At 45.7% G+C, this 20,965-nt stretch overlaps 1 protein-coding gene across 1 annotated transcript; it reads right to left on the reverse strand.

Moving 5' to 3' along the window:
• Positions 1-1,238: 1,238 nt before the first annotated feature.
• Positions 1,239-20,672, reverse strand: pibf1 (progesterone immunomodulatory binding factor 1). Its single transcript, XM_060073635.1, has 18 exons — positions 20,071-20,672; positions 19,879-19,979; positions 19,367-19,565; positions 19,031-19,150; positions 18,592-18,725; positions 18,044-18,152; positions 17,591-17,710; positions 17,390-17,451; positions 16,263-16,388; positions 15,100-15,198; positions 10,488-10,653; positions 9,801-9,951; positions 9,087-9,177; positions 7,378-7,480; positions 5,045-5,175; positions 3,414-3,498; positions 2,341-2,499; positions 1,239-1,441 (listed from the first exon to the last, which is right to left on the reverse strand). Exons 1-18 carry the CDS (start codon positions 20,329-20,331, stop codon positions 1,385-1,387), a joined length of 2,274 nt encoding a protein of 757 aa, XP_059929618.1. The 5' UTR covers positions 20,332-20,672; the 3' UTR covers positions 1,239-1,384.
• Positions 20,673-20,965: the final 293 nt, after the last annotated feature.

Here is a 20,965-nt window from a genome sequence, read left to right on the forward strand (position 1 = left end):
CCTGCACTGAAACAAGTTCATTCAATCTGAACGCAAGAAAAAGCTCAACAATGCCAAACGCATCATTATACAAAAACAATACATTGCATTGATTGTACAGACATTTCAACCATGTGCAAGATTACAGTAATCTCTCGTTTGACATTTGAAATAAAAATATCTAATATTAGCATGCTTTTCTTGAGATATATATGTAGATCCTTGACATACATTTGTTATGCCCCAGTCCTCTATAATAGTCTCAACCTACGGTTTAAAGTTCAAGTGTGGACTAATTTGACATTATCTTCTGAGGCTTTACAGGTAGATGAGGTTAAACATGCAAATAATTACAGTAAATACCATTAGAAAATCCAACAGGGAGTTTTACTTGCATTGAATTGCCAACCCTCAATGTATTATAGAGAACCTTTTGAACCATTTTCCATCCCAATGTAGTTGGGATGGAAAATGGTCATGGTTTAAAATAAGAAAATAAATTCAATAGAAATTAAAACAACTCAACACAACATTCATTCAAGCAGCCGCCTGGGTTTAATATGACACCAATAAGATCTTGGTTCTGAAATGATAATGGTATGTCCAGTATGTCTATATTTAAAACCAAATGACTCTTGACTCATACAAATCAACCGCTGAAGAAATGAAACATGTGAAATGGCAGGCCATCCGGCTAGCTTGTAGCCACCACCCTATACTTACTAGGCCAGTAATGGCTTACTAAATACACGAGGAAGCCATAGAACAAATAAAAAGTCATATTTCCCACAAATGTTCAGAACGTGCAATGTGTAAGGTATAATGGCACGTGCGCTTTTGGGCAGCAGGCGTTGCGATTGGCAAAAAACAAAACATGTATAGCCCAATAGCAAAGTCGTTTCTTATCCACATTGGTGCCTGAAGAGTGGTCCTATGGGGAATTAAAACGCACTTACAGTTTACAAAACCGTTTACCGTTTACAGCTTTGCTACAAGGCCACAGTTTTTCAGAACTATTTATCTATGATTGAAAGGATTAGGCTACCAATCACAGGACTACCGGCTGGAACTCGTCCGCCCACCTTGAATTAACCTCTGCCAACCTTTAATAATAATGACGGCTGTGCCAAGTCTCATTGTGTCTTGACACATGGATTATTATCCAGTGACTCAGTATGGAATTAGTGTTCTATCGAAAAGGTGATACTTCTGGTTTTACAGACGGAAGACCTTCTGAACAAAAGAAGCCACCAGCAAGAATCTCTAAAAAAATCTTTATGTTAATATTACAAAAGATTGACATTTGATAGTATTGTTACATGTATAATTCTTCTTTCATATATACTAAAACATGGCTCAGCACATAAAACAGTCCAAACATACTTATATACAGTAACACCATGCGTCATTTAGGCTGGGTGTTGCGTTTATTCCGATACCAATCTGGAACCTCCTTTTTGGTCTGCAAAAAAGTTTAACAAAATTGCGTCACTATTTTGTCTTCACACAATTAAATTCATGTCCCTTCCAATTATTCCTGTCAAGGCTTGATTGTCGTGAATCATTGCAAACTGTTTTCATAAAGCCACGATCAGAGTCATTTTTTACTGAAAGGTGCAGTATGTAGGATTTAGTGGCATCTAGCGATGAGGTTCCATTAACGTATGAGAAGCTACAGTGGCCTGCAATGGCCCATAAAGTACCTACAATAATATATCATCGTCTGCAACAGCATTTAGTCGCCTAGTGTCAAGTGTCATGATGAGTGTCCTTGATAGATTTATAATTTGTATGTAGTTGTTTAGTCCCTCTAACTATAGGTCATAGTTTACAAGTGAGATGGGGATTATGATAAAAAAAAGCTCAAATGCATCCTCGCTGAAGCCGTTTGTCCTTTCTGAGCTACTGTAGAAACATGACGGTGCAGCATGGCTGGCTCCGTGGGATTGGATCCTCTCCCCATGTAGATATAATTCTCAGATAGTATTTTCATGACATTATACACTAATTAAAAAATACTTATAAACATTATATTGAATTTCTGCCCAATCCATTCCACTAGATGCCAATGTATTCTACACCCTGCCACTTTAAGGATGTACAGTGACAGAATTGTTATTATGCCTTTGATCACCTCACAACATGGCCAGGGACCATTTAAACAGCATGTAACACGTAGCGCAAATGCAATAATATATGTGTTATAGGTGATATTTAAATAAATGTGATTTATTTGAATACGTTATTGTTGATTTATTATAACCTGAACATATTACCAATTACAATGTCGTTTTATCAGACATTTCGCACAAATTTAGCAGACAAAGACAGAAATTGCCAGCAGCGACGTCAGACACTTACGAACACGGTGGGTTTCGGCCTGGCCGGCCCCTCCGCGACCTCTTCTGCTCCGATGTGGTGCTTTGGACGACGGCCCCCGGGGCCTGTGGGGCGGTCCCCTGCCTCGTCCCCCTGTCCCGAGCGCATGCTGATCAGCACCTGCTTCATCACGGCAAACTCCTGTGACCAGAGGGACGGTAGGGGCGCGAGAGAGAAACACACGCAATGAAGTTCAAGCACCATTTGTGTTCCTCCTCCCCTCAAAATTAATCTGCATTCTCTTTCACTCCCACTGCGTTCATCGTTCAAACATCCGACATGCTTTACCCCGTCCGATGGAGGTCCGACATATTTACCCCGGGCCTAACCTACAAACATCCCACAATGAGAGAAATGCGAATGGGCCTATGCAGATTAATGCAGTGGCGGAGTGGCGGCAGGTTAAAGGGGAAAGTCTCTGGGGTCGATTTATCAGCCTTGAAGACGTGAGCCCTTGCCCTGAATCTCTCTCTCTCTCTCTCACACTGACACGGCATCCCAAGCAGCCAGGCTACACAACAGCTGTCTGGGAGAGGGGCACGTAGCTCATGCCCTACAATTTGGCAGGAGACACACACTTCCAGACTTTCACCTATGCAGCGCATGCGCGCACACATACACAGACACAACACGCAAACACACATCTTTAGAGCTGACGATTGACTAGATATTTGACTATGGCAGAAAAGGCGATACGATTTGTGTTTCTTTGTCAAGAATCCAACACAAATGTTAAGATTGTAATAATTATAAATATTGTTGGGCAGCTGGATAAAAAAGTTGAGTCTAGTCTCATAAGGGCTGAATTCCTATTCACTTTTTTATTTTCAGGCCAGGCCTTGTGACACAGCTCTTACAGAGAAGGTATATCGGTTCAACTCTACTCCACACGACTTGGAATACCACAGGCTGAGATTCCTTGCTCTTGTAACAGCAGTGGCAGGTCAAACAGGATCAATCCTAACTCCTGTATCTCATCTGCTGGTTAGAGTGGGATTAAATGAGCCGGTTGGACCTGACTGGACGGCCCCTCTTGATGAGCTGGTGAGGAGTACCTCTCTGTGGTTGAGAAGTCTCTCCAAATCCGCCGCCATTTTGTTCTGCACCTGCTGCAAGGCTGTCCGCTCCTTCCGCAGGGAGCTGATGCAACATACACAGAGATACAACCATCACCTACGGGTCTTTTCAAGTAGGCTCAATCTGGGCTACAAATAGGAAGGTAGACCTTCATGCATGTTTAGAATTACAACCAGAAGCGCCGATGCACATAATTACAGACAGCAAAGAGAAACAATCCATCAGCCTTCAGTCAACCATTTCACTCCAAACGGCAACCACAAAAGGTATAAATTCTGAACATAACACAAGTCAAATAAAGTAAGAAAATACAAGAAATTGAAGTACCTCTCGGGATTTATTGGGGGAAACAAGACCGGTTTGTGTGGTTTGCTTCTAATGGTAACACAGTGTCACTCACATGCAAGGAAGCCTCTAAAAAGCACTTTTTTCACACGATTTCTTCCCATATTTCACATGGGCAGCATCTCCCTGTAGGGTATCAGCTGGCTCTATGAACAAGGCTGGTGCACGTCGGAGCATGTGCATTACATTGCCTCACCGAGGCCCCTGCGATCGCAGAGTGTTAAGGAGAAACCACACACGTCACACACACACACACACACACACACACACACACACACACACACACACACACACACACACACACACACACACACACACACACACACACACACACACACACCCCTGTGTCACAACAACAGGGTAATGGTAACTCAATGCATTCTCACCCAATTCATAAGACAAGGTCAGATATCAGGGAACTTTACAGATTTCCTAATATTTCTTTTGCATTTGGTTGTATTTCCTGTTCAGGGTGGCCTGTGCTCCGGACACGAGAGACCGATAGACCATAAAGACTTGCTTAAGTACAACACAGTAGACACACAAGACTGCGTGTGTTTCCCCCTCTTAGTTTACGGGGAAGGTTGTGTGTGTGTTCCCCTCTCAGATTAAGGGGAAGGTTGTGTGTGTGATCCCCTCTCAGGTTAAGGGGAAGACTTTGTGTGTGTTCCCCTCTTAGTTTACGGGGGAGGTTGTGTGTGTGTTCCCCTCTTAGTTTACGGGGGAGGTTGTGTGTGTGTTCCCCTCTCAGGTTAAGGGGAAGACTTTGTGTGTGTTCCCCTCTTAGTTTACGGGGGAGGTTGTGTGTGTGTTCCCCTCTCAGGTTAAGGGGAAGGTTGTGTGTGTGTTCCCCTCTTAGTTTACGGGGGAGGTTGTGTGTGTGTTCCCCTCTCAGGTTAAGGGGAAGGTTGTGTGTGTGATCCCCTCTCCCCGCTCGTTTATATTTTAATCCGAGGGCCTCCTGCTAGGCTAACGCGCTCAGTCCGGGCACTTGAAGAGAGATAACCTGCATGGTTAGCGGGGATAGAATCGCTTTCCTTTCAGAATAGATATAGACTATAATAATATAACTATTTTAGAGGAGCAGGCCAAAGTTGAACATATTTAAACTTTTAATGCGCGTAAGCTGGAAATGCGCGAGACCCATAACAGAAAAGAACAGAAAAACCCTGTTCAATGTCAGGGGGGTTTGGGGGGTTGGTTCGAGCGTCTCAGAGTGTGCGGGCGTGCGTGCGTGCGTCCGTGTGTGCGCGGTTTTTTTTACCTCACGCTGTCCTCCAGGGAGGCCACTTGCTCTTTGAGGGAGGCGACCTGCGCGTCCCTTTGCCGCACGGTTTCTATCAGGTAGCTGTAGGGTTGCTGGGTCTGCTGCAGCAGCCGATTGGCTGTGGACAGCTGAGGGGGCGGGGCGTGGCGCACAACAGCCATTAATAGACACACAGACAACGCAGACAGGCGGATAGATAACACAGACAACACAGACATCACAAACGCAACGGGAACAATAAACACATGTCGGTCCAGGGGAGTGACCGGTTTGAGGCTGGGAGCCAAAGCAGTCGGACTGGCATTCAGCTGCATCAGGGCGACACAGGACCAATAAAAACAAAAAACAAAAAAACATACGATTGTTCTGCAGTGAGCCAATGTAAAACCATTACTAACTGCAGAACTCAACCTCCCTTAAACCGGTAGCTATTAATAAATCACAACATTCATTGAGAACCCACCCAGTGCTACAATTTCATCGAAACGTAAACAATGTTCGGGTCGACATGCGCCTCAATGCGCAATGCGATCGCTGTGTACATATGTTTCAGATAACATAATCTACAACGCTACATAATCTTTAACGGCGTTACTTGATAATCTATTTTTACGGCCTATTAGTATCGCAGGTGAGTAAACCGGGATGTGGGTGTGGGGGTAGAGTGGCGTATATGTGGGCGGCTAAGTGGTGCACACCCATGGACTATCCTGTGAATAGATAACATTACTTTTCACCCTCTTTCTTTCATGCCCTTTGAGTCATGTGGCAATCCAGGTGCCAATCAATCAACCTGGACAGGTGAATGGCTGGCTTATTTAATTAGCAGGCTCCGCCCACCACCATCCCCACCTTCACGGGGCCCCACATGTTGGCCCCGAACGGCACGAGTGTCACAAACGTGATGCGGTAAGACACACACACACAGGCTCGAGAGAGACTGTAGTGGTATAAAGAACACAGGCAGGACGGGCCAAACATAACAAACACCAGCCCTCGGTGGTTGGTGTAATGAGTCACGGGAGAGAGTCGAGCGTGTCTGTCACGGCCTTTGTGGTACCCGCTGTCAGCCACTTTGACAGCTTCTAAGACTCCCGGTTCACACACCTTGTTCACGAGAAGCCTTTAAGATGCTTGGAAGCAGACAGCGTGTAGATTGCATCCACCGACAGCTTAGAAAGCGTGATTTATTTTTCCGAAAGGCGAAAGGACGCAGCAATGAATGACATTGGAAGCAGCATGTGTATATTAGCGCTTGAATGCTTGTTTTTTTCTTATTCGACGCCGACATAGTACTACAGCACTGTGAGAAAGAAAACATCCAGAAACAAATGGCTGCCTAGCGATCTGTGGTGGTTCCATCCGATGTTGTTGACGAAAGCCACATTCTTAAAAGAGCACGAGTCTACTTTTTTGGTTGAAAAACCACCTTTATATCCACGACAAAGACAGCCCAAGAAAGGAGGCCCACTAGTAATATGCTGAACTCACAAACCACAGGAGAGCCCCAGTGCTCACTGTAAACATGAAATTGAAGCACACATCTTCCTGGTCCACTGTGACAGCAGGACCTGTGGCCTAGATGCTTTGATCCAAAGCCACTTAGAGTGATATTTATCTTATGTAGATACATGTAATTAAAGACCAGGGAGGGGCGGGGCATCGTGCTCAACAATGTCTACAGGTAGACTTCAGACATTGGCCTTCCTAGAACCTTTCAGTTAGGAGTGGCCCTACACGCTATTGAACCTGCTTTACGCGTACCAATAGTGGTACATGAGTTTACTACAGGAGGGAAGTGCAGTTTTATTCTTGAAAATAGACAAATTTACAATCATAGAAACAATTATAGAGACGATTGAGAATCAATCTATTCTAAATATTTTTCAGTAAATACTGTATGACGGCATGTTCTTATTGTAAACATTTTTTTAATGCTTTTATATTATCGAGAGGAAGGTATGGGAGATAGAGGGGAGGACATGCAGCAAAATGAACACGGGAAGGATTCAAAGCTGGGTCGCTGCGTTCAGGACTGAGCCTATAAGGTACGCGCTCTGCCCAGTGAGCCACCAGGGCGCCCTTGTTATTATTAAGCGTCACTTTTATGCATTCCATCATATTTTCCATTGTAATGTTCCATTGTCATGCTTACTGGGAGCATAAGCAGCGGCCCCGCATTTCTATTTCCACCCAATGAAAACATCATTGGGTGTAAAGGGGGAACACTCTCTCTCTGTGTGTGTGTGTGTGTGTGTGTGTGTGTGTGTGTGTGTGTGTGTGTGTGTGTGTGTGTGTGTGTGTGTGTGTGTGTGTGTGTGTGTGCTTACCTCCTCAGAGATGTGACCTGTCTGTGTGGTGTGTTTCTCCACCTCCCTCCTTAGTGAGGTGTTTTGTCTCTCCAGCTGGAGCACCCTGCGAGCCAGGTGAACGCTACACACACACACACACACACACACACACACACACACACACACACACACACACACACACACACACACACACACACACACACACACACACACACACACACACACACACACACGAGCAGGTAAGTTAGGTGTCATGCAGGTAGGAACTTACAGCCACCCACCAATAGAACATCCTATCTTAGTGTATGACCTGTAGGGGCTGGTATTTTTGCGTTAAGCCTGCATGATCATGAAATATGCGCTGTGTCACTTTTTAACTTTCACTTTTTTTCCTTCCTCTGGAGACAACATAGATTAAGAGGACATAGAACTGCCTTCGCTGGATGAATGGGTTATTAATATTTAGACACCATGTTAAAATAAAACGCATAACTGAGACAGTAGTATAATATATATATATATATACATACATACATACACACTATTTATTTTGCATATATAACAGTTGCATATTATTGAGTCCCCCTCGATAACCCAAGCTGTCATTAACAAATACGACAAGCAACTTGTATTTACGCCTTCAGTAATCGACCTGCTGAAAGCTACTTTGAATGTGAAGCCAATACGCGACATCACAAGAAGTAGATACATCTGCAACTAGTAATACCCCCCCCCCCCCCCCCTCTTACTCACATTACAGTAAATCCATACCAGCAGAGCTCAGCTTGGAGATGGGTAAAAGTCTTAGCATAAGAGATAGCTTAACTGCAGCACAGATGTGAGCAAAACCATTTGAAATGGACTACGCTGTTGGGCGTTTAACATGACGAGGGGAGTGATCCGCTGGGCCGGTGCCAGGCCAGGCCTGCCAAGCAGGGATGGCTGCAGGTGATATGGGGAGCATCTTTTGACGTTGGGGCCGTCACCCGACTGTCACGGACACTTGTCTGTGATGGCCATTGAAGACGCTACGTCCACTGATACCAGACGATGTTTGCGTGTGGGAATCTGTGCCTGATTGGGACCAGGCTTATTCATGTTCTGATAATAAAAACATGATGGAACTAAATAACAACAAAATGCATAAGCCATGTTAAGGAACGGCTACTTAACATGGCTGATGCATAGTGTTTGTTTTTTGGTTCTATTTTTGATAAATATTATCTTGTTTTGCCTCTTTAAGATATTACTTTAATGTAAAGTGAGGAGATGCTTGACCCTAACCCTGAATTCAGGTAAATTCATCGATACACAACAGACTATAACTGTACTCAATCAGGTTTATCGATGTACATAATTTCACATAGCGCAGCGGCATTTGATTCACTGATTTTCTGTGTCTGAATCGAAATAGCTGATGCTCGCATGGGAGTACGATTTGTGATGCGATGGTTCTCATGGGGGATGATGCAGAGGAGAACTTCCATGTTGCATGTTCACGGATCTCGGCACGCTTATTTCATACTTTTTGGACCGGATGAACCCAATCTTTTAGTGAACCAAATCCTATAGTGTACCAAATCCTATAGTGTACCAAATCCTATAGTGAACCCAGTCCTATAGTGAAAAGACTTAAGTCTATTCTGTGCAAACACTACCAAAACAAAAAGCTAAACCGGTAAGACCAGACCAGCCGAGATCAGCCAGGAGATGCTGGGTGTGTCTACCTCTGCTGGAGTCTCCTCTTGGCCGTGGTGGGAACGTTGGCGCCATAGCCGTACGAGAAGAGCACCCTCTCCGCCTCCTCCTCGTTCTCGACTGGGGAGAGAGGAAGTTGCTCGTGAACCTTGGCTCACTGACGAAGTGGTCACAGGGTACTGGCTTTACGGCGAGCGAGGCCTGTTGTGAACATATTCCTGGGGAATCTCTTACCAGGGACTTCTATTTGCGAGCAGAAGTTTCACAATATTGTGATCGAAGCCTCATCTTTTTTAGTAATACTGGCACAACAACAACAACAACAACTCTGCATACAATTATTTGCCGTTTTAAAAGTATGTAAGGGTTCACAAAAGTGAAGCTGCATGTGAATTGGCATAGACAGACATGAAATATGAACTAACCAATGACACCCTAATCAAACTCTGTTTCAGCGCTCCATGTCAACAGATTTGATCCACCAGCCTTAATACAAAACACAGCGCCCCATTTTGGAATCTAATCAAGACACAAATGGGAGTGTGATAAAGAATCCTAAATCTGCTATAAACGCACTGCATCAGCTTCTGTCTGTCTGGGCCTCTTTGAGGGGTTAGGGGGGGGGGGGGGGGGGGGGTTGGAGGGGAGAGTGTTGGGGTGATTGAGAGGGGGGGGGGGTTGGATGGGAGAGTGTTTGGGTGAGGGAGGGGGGGCGCGGGGGTCGAGGGGGTCCTGGCCCTTACTCTCGGCGGCCTGCATGGTGACCTGGTCCAGCTCCTGCTCCAGCCTCTCATAGGTCTGCAGCCGGGCCGCTTGCTCGGCGTTCTGGGCCTGCAGCTCCACCGCGCGCTTCTCCGACACCGCCTGGAGCCCGTAGAACTCTTGCGTCAGCATCTGAGAAGGACCAGAGCGCAGGGTTCCTTTTTTTAATAAGAAGGACTCTGAGTTTTTTGCTGTGGCCGCCCGCCCGCCAATTTCCTCCGGGTGAGTGACCCTTTATCACGGCGTGTACGCTCGTCTCGTTCCTCAGTGTCAACGCTCTGACCAGAATGCCGGCGACGCTGTGGATGTTGATGTAAGAGCGTCTGCTAAACATGGTGGCGGGAAGTTTTTGGTAATCAAACGACATTTCCGAAACAAAGGAGAACTGGATAACTGACCGATCATTGACCTCTGACCCATGTTGTAATAGTCGATTGCTGGTAGTGTCGTGACTGAAGGGTACAGTGTAATGCATTCAAAGAGCTCATCACCTTCAAGATGGCATTATTTTGTTGTCGTTACTTAAATAAGAATTTTAAAATAATATTTTGTTTAGAATGTTTTCTAAATTATAATTTTTTATTCGACATAATGTGAACTTCACACATGATACCATTTATGGAAGCCAGCCCCTGAAAGGCCGTCTATTATCGGTGTGAGGGACATACCTCCAGCTTCTTCTGTTGCTTCTCGCACTCCACCTGGCACAGGCCCAGGGCCTTGGCCGTCTCCTCCTGGACCATGTGAGCCCGCTCCGCCTCGAACGAGCTCAGCTTGGTCTGGTTGGACAGCTCGGCCACGCGGCTGTCCGTCCCCAGCTGCAGCTGGCGGTACCTGGACAGACAGACAGACACACAGACACATAGACACACAATCAGACACACACACACACAAACACTTCATTAAGATACCAGCACAAGCAAGTGATCATGGCATTTAACTCTGACAATCAGAGAGATGGAAGGAACTCGAATTGCATGGTTGGTTTCCACCAAATGTGTTTTTTAAATTAATGATATCAAAATATGTAGTATCCATCTAGCATTGTGCAAAGTTTGTTTTAGCGTTACCTTTTGCACATTAAAGTGATGTTTTCTTTGGCAAATAATAAATCCTGCAGTGACTGATTAATCTTTTTCGTTTGGCATGCGTTGGAGATTTGTTATCCGAGAAATACAATTCTCTCCACGTTAGGAATATGCATTACTTTGCGAGGAAGCTGGAAGAAAGGAACTACGTGATCTACGTGTTGGACAGATGGATAATCCAATCACCAGTTAAGTACTCTTTTTCCGCTTTTCCACTGCATGGTACCAGCTCGACACGACACGACTCGACTCAGCTCGCATTTTTTGCGTTTCCACCGCGGTACCATGGTATCTGGTACCTGAAGTGGCTGCTTTTTCTAGTACCTACTCGCTCTAGGTTCCAAGCGAGCTGAGCCGATGCTAAAAGGTGACGTCGGCAGACGGCCGGCGACTGATTGGCCAGAGAGTGTGACGAAGTCACGAGAGCGACATGGCAACCATGCTGGTAACATCCATAGCAGCGCGCAGCCAACATGTTCCACTTCTCCAACTTCTTCAACATGCCAGCTAATAATAGTAATGCGATCGATGTCCTCCATTGTTGTTATGTGGGTTCTGTCCATGTGTGGGTTGCGTATTTGTTGTTTGCGTCGCGTACACAAATACGTCACGGCCCTTTCGCGCAGCCGACCCCGCCCACGTCCAGGAGGTACTATTTGCGGTGGAAAAGCACCCGTGCTGCTACCGTGTCGAGTCGTGTCGTGTCGAGTCGAGCTACATGTGCGGTGGAAAAGCGGCATTTGAGTACTTTTTGACTTTTCCAAACAGTTTCCCAGCACGACTTCCCAGGTGGTTCTGCATCACAAAATACCGGGCTCAGGTAAGGTTAAGCCTGGACTTGTTTGGAAAAACATTTGCTTTCCCCTTCTGGATTAATTACTTGATTTCACAGTCTAAAAACACATGAAAATTATCAAAATGAAAGCATAGAAATCGAAAAATATGAAGAATGTGAAATAGAATATTCCAAAAGAAAAGGACATCTTGCTACAATTATCCCGAAAAATATATAAGCTCCTTTCTTCGCATTTCCATGAATGTGGTTGGGTTCTCATTTAACCGGTGGAGAGGTACAACTGCAGCCTCAGGTTGAGAAGGGAGGAATTTAAAGCACCAATTTCTAATGAGTATAAAACAAAACCACTTCTATAGCAGTGAGGAAAGGATCTATTCCTGAATGTATAAGACAACTTCCTGAAAAAATGTTTAGCTTGAAAACGGACAAGGAATTCCTGGGCTAATCTACGTTTACATTTCATTATGCGGGGGGAAGTTGGCAGCTGGTGAAGGTGTTCATTTAAAAAAGGTGGAGAAAGGCCGTTTCCATTCCCTTATACAAGCCCGGCACGGAGGTTCACACGAGGCGAACGCCCTCGGCCACGTGCCCGCCGGCTGGCGTAATTGGGGCCAGAGAGTCACTTGGTGGACAATATTAATAACTCTCCATTGCAGCCGGCCCTTATGGATTTCATCATGCACCCGACGGCCCGGAAGGGTCAGGGCTCTCGCGATGTTGGGGCGCGATCAGCATTGTGTCCGCGTGCCTCCCTGTCAGTGGGCGGCCGCGGCTAAAAGCGTCTCAAACCAACACAAATAATCTCCCAAAGGGCAAGGCGGAGGTGTGTTCCCCCGCTGTCCAATCCTATCGATCGTAACAACGCCCGCGTTGTTTACATAAAAACGAGGGCCCGAAGTACGCCGCGTCCCAGAGCACGCGTTTTATTTACACCCCCTGAGGTGTCCCTTACCCTGGAGATACACCACACACACACCCCCCCCCCCCCCCCTTACCCCAAAGAAATCGATATTGGGTGATCAATTCTCCGGCCGTTTTACGTCAAACGTTCCGCACTCGGCAACATGCCCTGAATAGGAGGAAGAGGGGTTGTGTACGGTGCTGCCTTCTGGGAATGCTGGCTGACGCCATATCAATCGTGTCCGCTTCATTCTTTGCCCCCCAAAAATAGAGGCATGTGCGGGGTGAAGGGGTTAAAGGCTTGTGGCGGGGCATCTGTCGTTCCTGGCCTGCGATGGAGCTGCCGAGTGGGAATGTGATCAGAGAGAGCGAGGCAGAGAAGGAGAGAGAGAGAGAGAGAGAGGGAGGGATAGAGAGAGATAGGGAGGGTGAGAGAGATAGACAGATAAAGAGGGAGAGAGAGAGGGAGGGAGAGAGAGAGAGCGCAAGAGAGGGGGGGGGGGGGGGGGGGGGGGTCGCAAGGAATGACCAACAGCTGGTGGTACAGAGCTTCAAAAATGAGGGGCATTTGAAGTCGCTACTGCAGTGTCAGTGTACATGCGGAGCACAGTGCTGCTGCTGCTGTTTGGAGCTGTGTATCGATTGTGTGTGTGTGTGTGTGTGTGTGTGTGTGTGTGTGTGTGTGTGTGTGTGTGTGTGTGTGTGTGTGTGTGTGTGTGTGTGTGTGTGTGTGTGTGTGTGTGTGTGTGTGTGTGTGTGTGTGTTTCCAGTTATGCAATGACATCCGAAACAGTCCTCAAATGTATAAAAATTGATATCAAAATGTTCCTAAATAAACGGATGAGCTCGATTCTAACAGGCCTATAAAGAACGTGACACAATAAAAGGCTCACTTCTTTACAGCCAGGCAAGGCAGGGTGTGGGTACAGGAAACTCCATCAAATGAAAAGTACTGATACTTTATTTGTTCTTGGTTTGACTCAAGACAATGACAAAAATAACCACGAGAGAAAAATAAATGTGACACTTTTTTCCAACCGTTTGTCTTATATCGCAATCATAGACAAGAAACAGAATGCATAGGTGAAATCCTAATGCTTGGACTACTTCAATCTATGAGAATGACTCAACCTCTAGGAGGGGAAGCGGTGCACTTTCCTTTTGAGAGGACGGTAATGTTGGTAATTCATGGACATGTCACCTCATGGCCTTACACTGAACTGCTCCAACATAACAGAACAACGCTCATGATTTGTGGTAAAGGAAGGTAAACCACACACCGTTTCAGTTCCCACCACACCCCCCCCGACATATGACCGGATTGGGACTTACTCACACTCGCGTACACATGCGCACGTACACATGCGCACGTACACATGCGTCAGCACGAGCACACACACACACACGCACGTCAATTCACAACAAAACAGAACAATTCGCTGCCATGGCGAGAGGGAAATCAGTTCAAAAAAATTGCCTCATGTCACTTCTGAGCGATTGTAACTTCTACCTATTGACCTTCCAAATAGGGCCGACATCTGTCTCACAATAGCGTCTGTGTGTCACCTCGCTTCCCTGTGTGGCTTCATTCCATGTAAGCATTGCTCTTTATATTTCAGATGGGATCTTAATCATAGTGCGCTTCACCTTCGTAGTCTTTCAACACACCACACGTCTTAATGCTGGGGGTGGGGGGGGGACGTTGACAGATTAAACAGTTGCCCCAGCTTGCCCCTCTGAGGATCTCCCCCCCTCCCCCAACACAACCACTCACACACACCTCCCCCCTCCTGGCTCTCTCCCCTCAACTGTTGCACTGATGACGACAAAGATATGAGTCATATTAAAAGCTTTGCTATAAAAAAAAAAGCAAAAAATAAAGAGTACCGGTTCTCCTTTTGATTTGCACATCGCATCGTTTTTGGTCAATTTTTTAGTTCCTGTTTTTAATGTCGGGAGATAGGGGAGTAGGGAGGGGACAGGGGACTGGTGAAGGTTGTTTTGGCTGCCAGACGTTACGTTCCTCAAGTATTTCTGCTGTTAGAGGCCCGGTCAAGTAAGCAGTCCCTACGCCTGTCATAGAACGAGATCGGCAAGACCGACCTGCACATAGCTGAAGGTGCACTCACACCGCTGGGAATTTACTTTGCCTATAGAGCATTAACCCCAGAGTCAAATCAGGGGGGCTTTACCCATAATTATAATAAAATATTATTAAACATTAAGTGTTTATCGTAGGACTAACAAATCCAATTTTATCCTGTGGTTATATTATCCATGGTCGTAAAAGTTGATTTATGCAGGTGGGTCGAGGAGAGAATTGTGTTTTGGAGGGTATTAGTAAACTGAGCATCTTTTAACAAAATGTAAAAGCAACCCCTGAAAGACGACTGAATTGCGACAGAGGGGCTATCAGTAAATATCACACGGGGCAGCCCCACGCGGAGCGGCGCGCTGGAGTGAGTGGCTGGGAGGGCATCGAACAGTGGCACTCACTGTTCCAGCAGTTGGTCGTATCTGGACTGAGCATCTCTCTCGGCGCCCACCGCCCGATCCTTCTCCATCACAGCGTTGTCTCTCGCCTCACGCAGGTTCCTAGAATGAGCACACGCACACACACACACACACACACACACACACACACACACACACACACACACACACACACACACACACACACACACACACACACACACACACACACACACACACACACACACACACACACACACACACACGTTTTATGTCAACATCCTTATTATTATGATTATGTGCTGCTGCTCTATTTACAGCAATGCAAAGCTCTATTATTTGGAGTTAACTGAGTGACAGCCATGTCAATTGCTGCTGTCCGAGGCATTAACCAACAGCGTGTAATTTGTGAGTCTTGAACATGATGAAAATCCTCATCTTTTGTCTTCCATTGGCCCAGCAACAAGACTACAACAAGAACTTTGAGTCAAATGCATATTTTAAGTTACAAATGTGAATGTTAGCTTTGGCATAAAGAAAGATACACAGTATTATATTCACATAGTTTAGAAATGGATTCAGCTGTGGGGGAATTGTATTGTATCGTATTGTATTGTGATAAGATGAGATATATCTTACATCTCATGAGACGTCCAGTAAAGTGAGCTGAATCATCGGTTGTACAATACAACCGAGGCAGTGTCTGGGAAGGGGGTGGGGCCAGCAATACCACCAGGCGTTGGCTCTTTAAATAAAGACGTGCATGTCTGGCCTGTCATATATATGCGTTTCCAAGGCAACGGGGAATCATTGCCAAATCAATATCAATAGTTTTGATACATTTTTGAGGGAAATTATGTTGTCTCACTCAAATCTGCACCCATTACTTTTAAATAACAGAATACATTAATCACTGAAAAAAAAAAATATAAAAGTTCATAGGTTTCCAAAGCATTGAACAGTGTTTTTCTGGTAATGCATCTCACATCGCACGGACTGAATATTGAACCAATGGACTCCAATGTATTCCAGGAGCGTGTGAAGCTCACCCCACTGACGCTAAAACAGCCCAAATAAACCCAAGTGAATGTTCTTCTTGGACGTGGTGCAGCGGTTAAGGCGTCCCAGTGTACAACACCAGAGCACGGAGGGCTGAGCCCCGCTGACACGGGACAGCGTCTCTCTACCTGTTCTCCCTCTCGTACATCTCCCGGGAGGCCCTCTGCAGGTGGTCTATCTCCTGGCCCGTCTTCAGCCTGATGCTCTCCAGCTCCTCCCTCAGCTTGGCCTCATACTCGCTCTTGTACTGGTCTCTGGACAGAGCAATAGAACATCATGAGAATAATGAACAACGGGATGAACCGTTATGAAGGACAGACCCTCCTGCCTGAACATGGACCTCACACCAGAAAAGGTCTTTTTTTTATTTTTTTTTTATGTTCAGTCTCTTAATGCGTTTGTAATAGAGGCGGGGGACTATGGGAACTGCTACGCCCAAAGGGCCCGACCGATATAGATTTTTGAGTGCCGATGCCGATTATTTTCAGAGAAAAAGTACGATTACAATTTAATCGGCCGATTAAAAACAAAACAAAAAAAAGTAGTTTTTGATACCTTAAATATACTTTAATCACTTTTGACGAATATGTGAATTGAATACAGAACCTTTGAGTGTTTTAGAATACATTTACAGTCAAAAATTAGTGTAATGTAAAATGTAAAATAAATAACTAACTCCCAATGTGCTGCGCTCGTGAGCAGTAACTAACACGTGCGTGCTGAGCAGTATGGTCTCACTGTTAGAGTCTACAGTATAACAAATTAACATGGCCTGGGACCTAAAGAAAAACAGGCACAACATGCTCAAACAACGCGTCTTGTGTACATTGGCGAGGTGAGCGCGCAGCTGCCTGAGCGAGCGTGCTTTCGTGTTGTACAGTAAAAATCAATCTCCTCTTTTTTACTCCAGCTAAAGTTGTTAGTTAGCAAGGAGAGTAGGAGCGCAATCTGCAGGATACTAAGCGCAATAACATTTAAAAAAAATAAATAAAAATAATAATAATAATTGGTTGTAATCTGCGTCTTTTTGGCAGATGTTGATTATTTTCAAAAACGCTATAATCGGCCGATTAAATCGGCAGGCCGATGAATCGGTCGGGCCCTACCAAATAGCAATGCCTTTTTATTCTATTCACACAGACTGCACAAACAGAATTGTAACCCCAACAAATAGCCACAAATCTTGCACTATGCATGTTGTGCTTTATTTAAGTACCACCCTCCCCCCAGCCTGGCCGAGGGCTACGCTGCTAACCTGGACGAGACATATTTCTCGTACACCTCCTCCCGGGCCCTCTTGGTGTCTTCAAGCTGCACCTGAGCCACAGGTGGAGGAACAGGGACTTCAGAGGTCGGGATGCATGAGAGCAACAACACATTTAATTATGTTATATTAGAGTAATAAAACATATGATCATAAACAAAAGTGAGGGGACTAGGGGTCAACCCTGCAGACCTGCAGTCTCTCCAGACGGTCCTCTTCGTGTGCACAGCGCACGCTAAGCTCCATGTTCTGCCTGTGGAGGTAGTCCTTGTCCTTCTGTAGCAGGCTCACCGACTGCTGCAACGCTGCCACCTGCAGGACGAATGGGGGAACGGCACTGTTACATTACCGTTATTATTTCAATACTCTTGACATGGTTTGAATGGGAGGGAGGATAGTGGGTGATGGTGATATAAATAATGTAACTTAAATAGTTTTATATGACAGCTGAACTACAACAGAATCATTCTCTCCTCTGTGTGTCTCTGTGTGTGTGTGTGTGTGTGTGTGTGTGTGTGTGTGTGTGTGTGTGTGTGTGTGTGTGCGTGTGTGTGTGCGTGTGTGTGTGTGTGCGTGTGCGTGTGTACATTTTTGTTTTTAAGTCATTGAGCGTGTATATATTCGGTTTGTGTATGCTTGAGATACCTCCTTGCTGAGACCATCCTTCTCTCTGCTCTGGCCGCTGTGAGCCAGGTCCAGGGTCTCCATTCGCCTCCTCAGCTCCTTCACCTCCACCTCTAAGCCATCGCGCTCCCTACGGCCCACCACAGCCCAGCACAAAGGCAGCATTAGAACCACAACACATTGGGCTCCATCCACTAGTGTGCTTACTACGGTGGCCATAAGCACTGTTGTCATTCCTTCCTGTCTCCAACCTGCTTTCCTGTCTATCCTTACTGTCCGGTCCAGGAAGGCTACTATCCTTACTGTCCGTTCCAGGAAGGCTAATCATTTCCCTACTTGGCAATGATTCATCATAGACCGACACTCAAAAACAAAACAATTTAAGAGCAAAGCATTAGTCAAACTGCAGCATTGTTTCCCAAAAACATTATGTTAACATTATGTAACATTATAAAATAATCTGTGCTCTGTTTCACCACTGCACCCCTGTAGCGCCATGAGTCACAACTGTGATTCATATGACACACATTAACACAAACACATCAAAAAAAAAACACACACACACACACCGTTTAAGGCTGGGGTAGTTCTCTCGCCGGTAATCTCCTTCCTGGATGTTCTGTTTGGTGTCGGCCAGATCCAGGGTCAGTCTCTGACAACGCATTTCAAGTTCCGTACGCAGCCTCCGCTCCTCATCATAGCTCTGTATCACACACAAACACACACACTCAATGCATGTCTACCTTGTCAGAAAAGCATCGTATATACTGGGGATGCACTGATATTACCAACTGACACAGTACCCTTTCATTTAGAAAAGCTCATTTCCATCCCATGCAGCCGTGTTTAGATGAAAAACACTTTTGATGACGTCAAGACACGTTGACATCAAGATGAATGGAAAATAATATCTGGCTATCATAGTTTAGGAACATAGATTAGTAAAGAAATGTTTACAATGAAAACACAATGCGCGCACACGCACACACACACACACACACACTGCACCTCCATGAGAGTCTTGCTCTGGTTCCTGTGTGTGTCCAGCTCCTCCGTCAGGCCCCCGGTCCTGAGCTGGAGGTCAGTGAGCTGGCCCCGCAGGGGGGTCACCACCTCATAGAACCGCATCTGGTAGCAACACACACATACACAACAATTTCCCTTTCAACACTGATGTTATTTTATGCATATCCCTTTAAACATACAGTATTTAGAATGTGATAACTGCCTTTTTTTTTTTTTTTTATAGCTGAATGGTTGGTGTGTTTGAGGAGCCACCGTATGGATTGAAATTGTAGATCCACATCAGTACCAGAACGAGGAGCCTGGTCCTACGACACTCACCGCCACGTATTCTGGGATGGAGAGCTTGTCGTCGGGCTGAGCCTGCAGCTCCTGGTACTTGGCCTGGGAGATGTCCAGCTCCCTGAGGGACCTCCGCAGCTGGCCCGCCCTGTCACACAGTTGGCGGTTGGTCTCCTCCAGCTGCTGCTGCCTCTGCAGTATGCCGTCCATCTCCTGCTTACGCAGGGACTGCTGTTTCCTGAGGAGAGTGGAGCAGAAAGAGGCAGAGTCAGCACCGACTACCCATGCAGAGAGCCACTTGAGGTGGTGGTGCAAGTGTCCCATAGGCTGAAGAATAGGATTAATGAGTTCAACAAATGACTGATAATATTAATTCATCACATATGCTTTGTTTTTAAAACCAGAAAATGTATCATATTCATATATCAATATCAATTTATCAACTTCTGATAAGTCAACCATTGTGCAATACCAGAACATCAAAGTATTTAAATTGATCGCCCAATATTGTTGGACCAACATGTAACAAGCACATCTTCCGACTCCCTTACCTGTTCTCTTCCTGGGCTAGTTTCAGCTGGCTGTCTAATCGCAGGGCCAAGACCTGCTTCTGGTGAAGTGCATCGTTGAGTCTTTCCTCCGACTCCTCAATCTGAAACGACGAAGGAGAAAACTTTATTCAACCTCCTTTTCCAACAATAGATTACATTAGATTCTTGTGAGGACTTTCAGATGCGTCTTACACTGGTCAGATGGTCGACTTTCATGTTGTCTATAGCAAGGTTCTTCTGAGACAACTCGATCTTGAGCCGCTGTATGTTGTGGAGCAGCTCTTTCCTCTCGATCAGCTGTCGGGTGACCTTCTGCGACCCGTTCCTCTGCTCATCGGAGGAGGAGATGTCCTCTGTGGGCACCGTGGTCTCCAGGCTGATGTCCTCCGACTCCAGGTCGAGGGAACTGGAGATGTTCGCCGTGGGCTTTCTCTGCTGCTTTTTGGGTGGCATGTTTTGTCCTTAACGTGATATAGACTGCAGCATAAAGCAGAGTCAGTGAATAAGAGAATCGGGATTCAAACGAAAATAGTTCAAGGATATCGCATTATTATTCGCTGTACAATGGCAGGGAAGCTGAAAGAACAAAGCCAATCTATTCCCAGAGCTCTTAAAGACGGCTGCCAAACACCCGAACTGGTGAGGCTACACCATTACACGATAAAGCTGACAGGGACAGATGGTCTGTTTTGGTTTTTAAAGCCTCCCGCTGGAAAACATCCTTGGGACCGCCAACCATGGAGCCGCCAACGGACTCAAATCTGAGGGTGTGGAGCAAAGTTTTCATGACAACGAGTTGCCGGGAGTACGCCCCCTATGGGAATGCCTATGTACTGCAACAACCGCCCTGTCGTTCGACGACGCGGTGGTGCATTACTCTTCCTGAGCTCTAGGGGGAGTCACCTGGCTTTCAGAAACCCACCTTATGCCTTCCTCTGTTTTGTTTTCTTTCAGTACATAGTGGTGGGACTAAAAAGCATTTGCAGAGTTTTAAATACCAAAATACAATACTATGAAATAATCAGGTATCTGAATGGGATCGTATTTTTTTCATTTGAATATGCTGTAAAATCAGCGATATTATATG

This window comes from Gadus macrocephalus, chromosome 15, assembly GCF_031168955.1.
Source record: "Gadus macrocephalus chromosome 15, ASM3116895v1".
In the NCBI taxonomy this organism is placed as follows: Eukaryota; Metazoa; Chordata; class Actinopteri; order Gadiformes; family Gadidae; genus Gadus; species Gadus macrocephalus.